The following is a 10,000-nucleotide window of genomic DNA, read 5'->3' as shown; positions in this document are numbered from 1 at the left end:
GTGGTCTTGCACTTCTGACACTGCCGCTCGTCGTCCGGCACCAGCTCGAACACCTCCTGCTCCGAGGACAGCACCCCCTGCAGGACGGGGGAGGAATGAGCATCGCACGCCGTCGCACGGGACCAACCAGCCGACGAAACCAACACAGACGGGCCCCGCAAACACCGTTTCAAACAGGCCCCGTAGACCGTTTCAAACAGCAGGCATGACGCCAGTGTTCCTAGAAAAATTCCCGGCGGGTTGAGCGTTTTGTTTCCAAGCTCGCTAGTACGAGATACCTTCTGTAGAATTTGTGTGACTCCAATGTAAGCACAGTACAAATATCCCTCCTAATTAACCTAGGTAGTCATAAGTACCCAAGACACCATGTTGGGAAGTTAGCTTACTTACATAAAAAAATTAAGCGAACACTAAAAGCTACACAGCAAACATACCTCCCCTCAACACCGGGATTGAAAACATAATAAAATAATTTGCAGCAACACCCACAGAATGCTGCAATCCGCAGGGTACCCTGGTGGCCATCTTTACATGTATACAGGGTAGGTTAAGTGAGCATGCATGCTCTTGGGCCACAATGTCTGCCCCCCCAAGTAGCCTAACCCGAAGGTCATTGGATTTGCGGGAGGAAAACCATGCAGGCACGTGGAGAAACTGCACACAGAAAGGCCCTGGCTGGGATTAAACTCAGAACCTTCTGGCTGTGTGGGGGGCAATGCCACCCACTGCACCACTGTGCAGCCAACACACACCACAGAAGAAGACAGAGCATCCGGGGCAGGGCACACAGAAAGGCCCGCACACCACAGAAGAAGACAGAGAGCATCCGGGGCAGGGCACACAGAAAAGGCCAACACACTACAGAAGAAGACAGAGAGCCTCCGGGGCAGGGCACACAGAAAGGCCCACACCACAGAAGAAGACAGACAGCCTCCGGGGTAGGCCGCACAGAAAGGCCCACACACCACAGAAGAAGACAGACAGCCTCCGGGGTAGGCCGCACAGAAAGGCCCACACACCACAGAAGAAGACAGAGAGCCTCCGGGGCAGGCCGCACACCACAGAAGAGCCTCCGGGGGCCCGTGATTCAGGGGACGGGGCCCTCTCACCATCTGCTGCAAGGCCCTGCGCAGCCGGCCCTCCTCCTCCGTGACCACGCCCATCTCGCGGAACACGGCGGCCGCCAGCTCCACGTCCAGGCTCTCGGGGTCGGCCGCCATCTTGCACAGCAGCTCCTCGTGCGAGAACACGCAGTAGCGGTGGAGCCGGCGGTAGTGCGCCACGCACAGGCGGCCCAGGGGCAGCTGCAGGGGGACAGGAGGGGAGAGGGGTCAGCCGGCCTGTAGCGGCTAAGGAACATGACTGGGGCAGCCTGCTGCCTAGCGGCTAAGGTACATGACTGGGGCAGCCTGCTGCCTAGCGGCTAAGGTACATGACTGGGGCAGCCTGTAGACTAGCGGCTAAGGTACATAACTGGGGCAGCCTGTAGACTAGCGGCTAAGGTACATGACTGGGGCAGCCTGTTGCCTAGCGACTAAGGTACATGACTGGGGCAGCCTGTAGCCTAGCGGCTAAGGTACATGACTGAGGCAGCCTGTTGCCTAGCGGCTACGGTACATGACTGGGGCAGCCTGTAGCCTAGCGGCTAAGGTACATGACTGGGGCAGCCTGTAGCCTAGCGGCTAAGGCACATGACTGGAGCAGCCTGTAGCCTAGCGGCTAAGGTACATGACTGGAGCAGCCTGTAGCCTAGCGGCCAAGGTACATGACTGGGGCAGCCTGTAGCCTAGCGGCTAAGGTACATGACTGGGGCAGCCTGTAGCCTAGCGGCTAAGGTACATGACTGGGGCAGCCCGTTGCCTAGCGGCTAAGGTACATGACTGGGTGCCGGAAGGTTGGTGGTTCAAGCTCCCGGTGTAGCCCCGATAAGATCCACACGGCTATAATGTAATGTTATGTAATGTAATGAGTCAGTGGAGGTCCAATGTTTCATTTTACAGCCATATTCTACAGTCTGTTCATCACGTCTCGCTTTGACTCATATTGGGCGCTCTTAAATTTGTCTAAAAAACGCTCACGTGCTTTCACCCAAAGACACCTGACTGAAGTTTGCATGAAATCTGAAAACCATTTACATCAGTGGTAAACCACCACTGTTCCTGGAGATGTGCCATACCGCAGGTATAACAAAACACACTTCACACAGCTGCTAGATCTTGTGGAGTTGCCAAGTAGTGGAGTCTGGTGCGCCAAATTACTGAAAACATACAAGACAGTCGATCCCCAGGAACAGGGCTGGTTACCACAGATGTACCCCATTGAACATTGCTGATAACGTCTATGCAGCTGAAGTTTAAGGAGTTTAAAAGTGCGACACTGAAGAATGAAACGGAGATTTGGAGTTTGGTTCCCGTTGACGTACCCAGTCGGCGGTGCAGAAGTTGACCGCCTCGGCGAAGTTGTAGCCCTGGTTGAACCCGCTGTGATAGGCTCTGGGGAAGGTGACCACAAACTCTCCCGCGCACTGATTGGTCCGGAACACCTGAGGGAGGAGGGGGGGGGGGGGGGGGAGGAGGACTGGTGAGGCGGGGTGCAGGTGGGGGGTGTAGGTGGTGAGGAGAGAGGGGGGAGACGGAGACGGAGACTCACGGGGACGCCGTGCTCCATCAGGACGTTGGGGTTCATGATGGTGACCAGCTGGTGCAGCAGGTCGGGCTGCGTGTCGAAGAGCTCCGGGGCCAGCTTCTTCATCACGGCCTCCAGCTGCTCCGCGGCGTGCGCCGGGACCCCGTACCACGTCTTCGGCTCGCCCCTGCGGGAGGCCAGGGGCGTTCAGGGGGCATTCAGGGGTACTCAGGGGCATTCAGGGGGCGTCTCACCCAACACACTCAGGGGCCGTTTAACCAGAATTCAGGGACCGTTTAACCAGAATTCAGGGACCGTTTAACCAGACACATTCAGGGGCCGTTTAACCAGACACATTCAGGGGCCGTTTAACCAGACACATTCAGGGGCCGTTTAACCAGACACATTCAGGGGCCGTTTAAGCCCGACTACTGCATTTGCCGGATGACTGAGCCGAGTAAAAACCCAGAACAGCTCTTTTTACTTCAGTCTGTGTTCCAGATTTTACTCAGCCAACTCAGTCATCCTGCTTTGTGAAACAAGGCAGAGGTGGAAACCTTTCCACTTTTATTATATATTTTTTTTCTTCTGTTTTTGTTATAAAATAGAAGTTGTTCCAGGGTATTAGTACATTTATAGGGTTTGGTGCACAAGGGGCCTAAGTGACATTTTGGCCCCTAGGTCTCATCACACTCGATAAGATATTGATGCGACCCATCTACTGGCAAAAGACAGGATGTGCCATCCTTAACTACAGCAAAATGAAGGGTAAAGACTCATTCAAACATTCATTTTTTGGCTCTGCAGGTAGAATTCGGACAATGGCACGTACACCCCTTGCACACCAAACCCTTGATACGAAGAGTTTCCAAAGGAGCAGTGCCTGTGTTTGAGGGACAGTGGGTGACCAGAGAGGGGGAAGAGGGACGTTACCAGTGCAGGAAGTTGATGGAGTAGCTCCAGTGGTCCTCGATGTGCCAGCAGAAGGAGGAGAAGCACATGCCCACGTACAGCCAGGGCACCTTCATGCCCGAGATGTCGGCGTTGATGTGGGTCAGAACCGACTGCTCCAGAACCGGCATGTTGTTCAGGTTCCAGCCAGAGTTTGCATACTCCTGAGAGAGAAACAATCACACCTCAATATATGTTTATCTTATCTAACAATCTACTTCAGTGGTCTCAGAGCCCATTCCAAGGATTTCAACCATAATTCCACACACCCGACTGCACTTATTAGCAATTCAGATCTCTAGCCGTTTAATTAGGCGTCACTTTGTCAGGGTTGGAGTGAAATCCTACAGGATGGTAGATCTCCAGGAACAGGGTTGGGCAGCCCTGCTCTAGCTGTTGAATGAGGTGTGCTTTGTTTGGGTTGGAGTGAGAACCTACAGGATGGCAGATCTCCAGGAACAGGGTTGGGCAGCCCTGCTCTAGCTGTTGAACGAGCTGTGCTTTGTTAGGGTTGGAGTGAGAACCTACAGGATGGCAGATCTCCAGGAACAGGGTTGGGCAGCCCTGCTCTAGCTGTTGAATGAGGTGTGCTTTGTTTGGGTTGGAGTGAGAACCTACAGGATGGCAGATGTCCAGGAACAGGGTTGGGCAGCCCTGCTCTATCTGTTGAATGAGGAAAACCTAGATCTCCGGGAACAGCTTTGGGAGCCACTGCCCTACGTGAGCCTTGCTCCTCCTCACCTCCTCCTCGGAGAGCAGCCTCCTCTTCCCGTCCCGGACCGGGAACCCGCTCCCCATGTCCTTGGAGCTGATGTCAGCGCCGTACTCCACGATCACGTCCTCCTCGATGCTGCTCACCAACCGCCAGAACTCCTTCTCCACCAGCTCCGTGGGCACCATCTGAGGGAGCGAGCGAGAGAGAGTCAGATCTCTAGAGATTCAGCTTATGGTGGTTCAATTTTTTATTGCCTAGTGGTTTCGTTTGCGGTGTCTATGTGTGCTTTGGCAATGTAAGTGTACCTGTTCTATGCCAATAAATCTTATTTGGAGAAGGAGAAAGGGAGTGAGAGAGATTATGTTTATGGTGGGTGAATTTGTTAACGCCAATTTGTTTGTTATGTCTGTATGCTTTGGCAAAGTAATTGTGCCCATTCTATGCCAATATATTTTATTTGGAGAGGGAGGGAGAGAGATTATGTTTGTGGTGTTTCGATTTGTTAGCGCCTACTTGTTATGTTTGTGGTGTCTATGTATGCTTCGGCGATGTAAGGGTACCCTGTCCATGCCAATAAAGCGTATTTGGATTTGAATAGAGAGAGAGAGAGAGAGAGAGAGAGAGAGAAATAAAGAGAGAGAGAGAAGTAGGAGTAAGTGGGACAGTGAGACAGGAGGGGAAGGAGAGAGAGGAACGCACTTTCACAGTGAGTATGAAAGAGGATTAAGGATTGAGAGAGAGAGGGTTTATCAGTTCTGCCGGACTGCCCCGTCACTGCGAGCAGGCCAGGACACGGACACCTACGTGCACGGGCATGTTGAAGTAGTCGGACTTGAAGTGGTCGGCCATTTCCCCGAAGCTCTGGAGGGTGTACTCCCGCACCGCCTGCTCGAACCCGAACGCCTCCCGCGGCTTGCTGCACTCCTGGGGGGACGGCACGCCACGCGGGGGGGTCAGCGCTCAACACGGCAAGCGGGCTAAAGCGCTCAACACGTAACACAAACACGCTCGCTCTTCAACAACACGCCACACAAACACGCTCGCTGTTCAACACGCCACACAAACACGCTTCACTCTTCAGCACGCGACACAAACACGCTCACTCTTCAACAACACACCACACAAACACGCTCACTCTTCAACAACACACCACACAAACACGCTCACTCTTCAACAACACACCACACAAACACGCTCACTCTTCAACAACACACCACACAAACACGCTCACTCTTCAACAACACACCACACAAACACGCTCACTCTTCAACAACACACCACACAAACATGGTCGCTGTTCAACAACACACTCGCTGTTCAAGAACACATCACACAAACACACGCAGTCTTAAACCACACAAACATGCTTGTTGTTCAACAACACTTCACACAAACACACTCAGTCTTAAACCACACAAACATGCTCGCTGTTCAACAACACGTCACACAAACACGCTCGCTCTTAAACACACCACACAAACATGCTCGCTGTTCAAGAACACGCCACACAAACACACTCAGTCTTAAACCACACAAACACACTCGCTGTTCAACAACACACCACACAAACACGCTCGCTGTTCAACAACACGTCACACAAACACACTCGCTGTTCAAGAACATGCCACACAAACACACTCAGTCTTAAACCACACAAACACACTCGCTGTTCAACAACACACCACACAAACACGCTCGCTGTTCAACAACACACCACAAAAACACGCTCCCTGTTCAACACACCACACAAACACGCTCGCTGTTCAACAACACGTCACACAAACACGCTCGCTGTTCAAGAACACGTCACACAAACACGCTCGCTGTTCAACAACACGTCACACAAACACGCCCGGTCCCACAGAACCCCCCGCCCCCCAGCGGTCCCAGCAGTGGGCCCTGCAGCACAGGGCCGGGGGGGGGGGGGGCCCGGCGTGACCTCCGTACCTCCGCCACACACTTGGGGCAGCGCCAGTCGCCCTTGGGCACGTCCTGCAGGGGCGGGATGAGGCAGAAGGTGTGGTAGCTGTCGTCACAGCCGTCACACAGGAGCAGGCGGTCCTCTTCGTCCCCGCGCCCGCACGCCAGACACATGTACAGGTCGATCTGAGAGAGGAGACACCGCCGCGCCGGGTCATCAAACACGTAACCGGGTCATCAAACACGTAACCGGGTCATTATACATGTAACCAGGTCATCAAACATGGCTCAGGCAGTAAGAGCAGTCGTCTGGCAGTCGGAGGGCTGCCGGTTCGATCCCCCGCCCGGGCTGTGTCGAAGTGTCCCTGAGCAAGACACCCAACCCCCAAATGCTCCTGACGAGCTGGTCGGTGCCTTGCATGGCAGCCAATCGCCGTCGGTGTGTGAGTGTGTGAGTGAACGGGTGAATGAGAAGCATCAATTGTACAGCACTTTGGATAAAGGCGCTATATAAATGCCAACCAACCATCAAACATGTAACCAAGTCATCTACACCACATAGATCCAAACATGTTACCAGATCATCTACACCCCGCATACACAGCGTAGATCCAAACATGCTAGCAGATCATCAAGACCACATAGATCCAAACATGTAACCAAATCATCTACACACTCATTCATACACGCAGCAATAGAAAACTATGGCCAGAAAAACCACCAAACCTCACAGAGAGCCAATGACAAAACCAGATAAACACATCATCACTTTTACTCGAAGAAATATATCCATAATATTTTACACACTCGATATTCATTCACTTTTGTAGGTGACTGACAGCCAGTGAATGACCTAAACAACAGTGAGAACCACACGCGTGTTAAATTCACACAGAGTCTCGGGCACACTCACAAAGTTCACTTCCAGCGTCTCCTTGCGTTGCCTCATCTTGATGGCGAAGGCCTGGGCCTTGAGGTGCCGCTGTTTCCTGTTGTAGCCGTCGTCTGCGTGCGAGAACAGGGAGAGGAGAGCGAGCGTGCTTTTCGGTTATCTGATTTGAACCACGGGGCCTCAACATATTTGCACTTGCGAATGCTAAATATCCACATGTACTTGGCTCTATTCTAAGACTGAAGGAAATGCCTATGTGAAATGTGTGGTATCTTTCTTAAAAAAATAAAATAATAATAATAAAAGTATATGTGCGTGTGCTCACACACTCACACTCACACTCACACAGACACTCACACAGACACTCACACAGACACTCACACAGACACACAGACACACACTCATATACACACACACACACACACACACACACACACGCTCCGTTCGGACCGTACCAGCCGGGACGATCTCCAGGCCGACCATCTTAGGACTGCTCCCGAAAATGCGCAGGTTCTTCAGCTCCTTCCCGTCCTGCTGCGGGAGGGAAAACGGAGTCGGAGGTCAGGGGTCAGAAGTCAGAGTGAGGGGCACTGAAGCTCCCACCGAGAAACAGCAAACACACCCTGCCAATGCACAGCCACACACTGCCCCCTGGTGGCCCAACTGCAGATGACTGAAGTCCGTGTCGGCACTGTTTGATGGCAGCGCTGCTCGACTCCACGTCCGGCGGGCCGCAGTGTCGGCGGGTTATTTGCTCCGACCACGTGCCACACCACCTGATTTCACTCAATATTTCACCTGCTTGGTTCAGATGAGCTAATGAGTGAAATCAGGTGGTGTAGCGCACGGTGGAAGCAAACGCCCGCAGACACTGCGGCCCGCAGGACGTGGAGTTGAGTAGACCTGGCTTACGGTGAGAGCAGAATTAAGTCTACAGCCTAAATCATGAGGAGACAGCATTGCTAGTTATGAAAAGCATTCCAGTTTTACTGCATCCTTCACTGAGTAACCAACGAGAGAGGGTCATGGTAAGGGAAGAGTATCATTCCAAATCCAGGTGGGCATTACAAGTCTGGAGATGCGCATCGCAGACTTCCACAGAGCCAGACATCACACACCGTCTCTGCTGGTACTAATCCACTTCCATCCCAACAACGATACAGCACAACACAGCACTGGAAACTCTTGCGAGCATCCAGAACCTTCTGTGGTTAAAAAGCGCAGGACAGTATGAAGCAGAGGGCAGAATGAAGCAGAGGACAGAATAAAGCAGAGGGCAGTATGAAGCAGAGGGCAGTATGAAGCAGAGGGCAGTGTGAAGCAGGGGGCAGTATGAAGCAGAGGGCAGTATGAAGCAGAGGGCAGTATGAAGCAGAGGGCAGTATGAAGCAGGGGGCAGTATGAAGCAGAGGGCAGTGTGAAGCAGAGGGCAGTAGGACAGTATGAAGCAGAGGGCAGAATGAAGCAGAGGGCAGTATGAAGCAGAGGGCAGTGTGAAGCAGAGGGCAGTATGAAGCAGAGGGCAGTGTGAAGCAGAGGACAGTATGAAGAAGAGGGCAGAATGAAGCAGAGGGCAGAATAAAGCAGAGGGCAGTATGAAGCAGAGGGCAGTATGAAGCAGAGGGCAGTATGAAGCAGAGGGCAGTGTGAAGCAGGGGGCAGTATGAAGCAGAGGGCAGTATGAAGCAGAGGGCAGTATGAAGCAGAGGGCAGTATGAAGCAGGGGGCAGTATGAAGCAGAGGGCAGTGTGAAGCAGAGGGCAGTAGGACAGTATGAAGCAGAGGGCAGAATGAAGCAGAGGGCAGTATGAAGCAGAGGGCAGTGTGAAGCAGAGGGCAGTATGAAGCAGAGGGCAGTGTGAAGCAGAGGACAGTATGAAGAAGAGGGCAGAATGAAGCAGAGGGCAGAATGAAGCAGAGGGCAGAATGAAGCAGAGGGCAGAATGAAGCAGAGGGCAGTATGAAGCAGAGGGCAGTATGAAGCAGAGGGCAGTGTGAAGCAGAGGGCAGTGTGAAGCAGAGGGCAGTAGAAAGCAGTGGGCAGTATGAAGCAGAGGGCAGTGTGAAGCAGAGGGCAGTAGAAAGCAGTGGGCAGTATGAAGCAGAGGGCAGTGTGAAGCAGAGGGCAGTAGAAAGCAGTGGGCAGTATGAAGCAGTGGGCAGTGTGAAGCAGAGGGCAGTGTGAAGCAGAGGGCAGTATGAAGCAGAGGGCAGTATGAAGCAGAGGGCAGTATGAAGCAGAGGGCAGTGTGAAGCAGAGGGCAGTAGGGCAGTATGAAGCAGAGGGCAGTAGGGCAGTATGAAGCAGAGGGCAGTGTGAAGCAGAGGGCAGTGTGAAGCAGAGGGCAGTATGAAGCAGAGGGCAGTGTGAAGCAGAGGACAGTATGAAGAAGAGGGCAGAATGAAGCAGAGGGCAGAATGAAGCAGAGGGCAGAATGAAGCAGAGGGCAGAATGAAGCAGAGGGCAGTATGAAGCAGAGGGCAGTATGAAGCAGAGGGCAGTGTGAAGCAGAGGGCAGTGTGAAGCAGAGGGCAGTAGAAAGCAGTGGGCAGTATGAAGCAGAGGGCAGTGTGAAGCAGAGGGCAGTAGAAAGCAGTGGGCAGTATGAAGCAGAGGGCAGTGTGAAGCAGAGGGCAGTAGAAAGCAGTGGGCAGTATGAAGCAGTGGGCAGTATGAAGCAGAGGGCAGTGTGAAGCAGAGGGCAGTATGAAGCAGAGGGCAGTATGAAGCAGAGGGCAGTATGAAGCAGAGGGCAGTATGAAGCAGAGGGCAGTATGAAGCAGAGGGCAGTAGGGCAGTATGAAGCAGAGGGCAGTAGGGCAGTATGAAGCAGAGGGCAGTGTGAAGCAGAGGGCAGTGTGAAGCAGAGGGCAGTGTGAAGCAGAGGGCAGTGTGA

The 10,000-nt window shown here is 53.1% G+C and overlaps 1 protein-coding gene across 1 annotated transcript in view; it reads right to left on the bottom strand.

The window, feature by feature from the left end:
* Positions 1-10,000, bottom strand: part of kdm5a (lysine demethylase 5A) — a 33,828-nt gene that overhangs the window by 14,508 nt on the left and 9,320 nt on the right. Inside the window, 10 exon segments of the mRNA XM_061229186.1 lie at positions 1-77; positions 1,110-1,304; positions 2,423-2,542; positions 2,650-2,812; positions 3,559-3,740; positions 4,318-4,476; positions 5,096-5,215; positions 6,239-6,397; positions 7,125-7,216; positions 7,559-7,637. The exon segment at positions 1-77 is cut by the window's left edge and continues 105 nt beyond it. Coding sequence (XP_061085170.1) covers positions 1-77; positions 1,110-1,304; positions 2,423-2,542; positions 2,650-2,812; positions 3,559-3,740; positions 4,318-4,476; positions 5,096-5,215; positions 6,239-6,397; positions 7,125-7,216; positions 7,559-7,637 — 1,346 coding nt within the window.

This window comes from Conger conger, chromosome 19, assembly GCF_963514075.1.
Source record: "Conger conger chromosome 19, fConCon1.1, whole genome shotgun sequence".
Lineage (NCBI taxonomy): Eukaryota > Metazoa > Chordata > Actinopteri > Anguilliformes > Congridae > Conger > Conger conger.
This window is presented reverse-complemented; position numbering and strand designations above follow the sequence as displayed.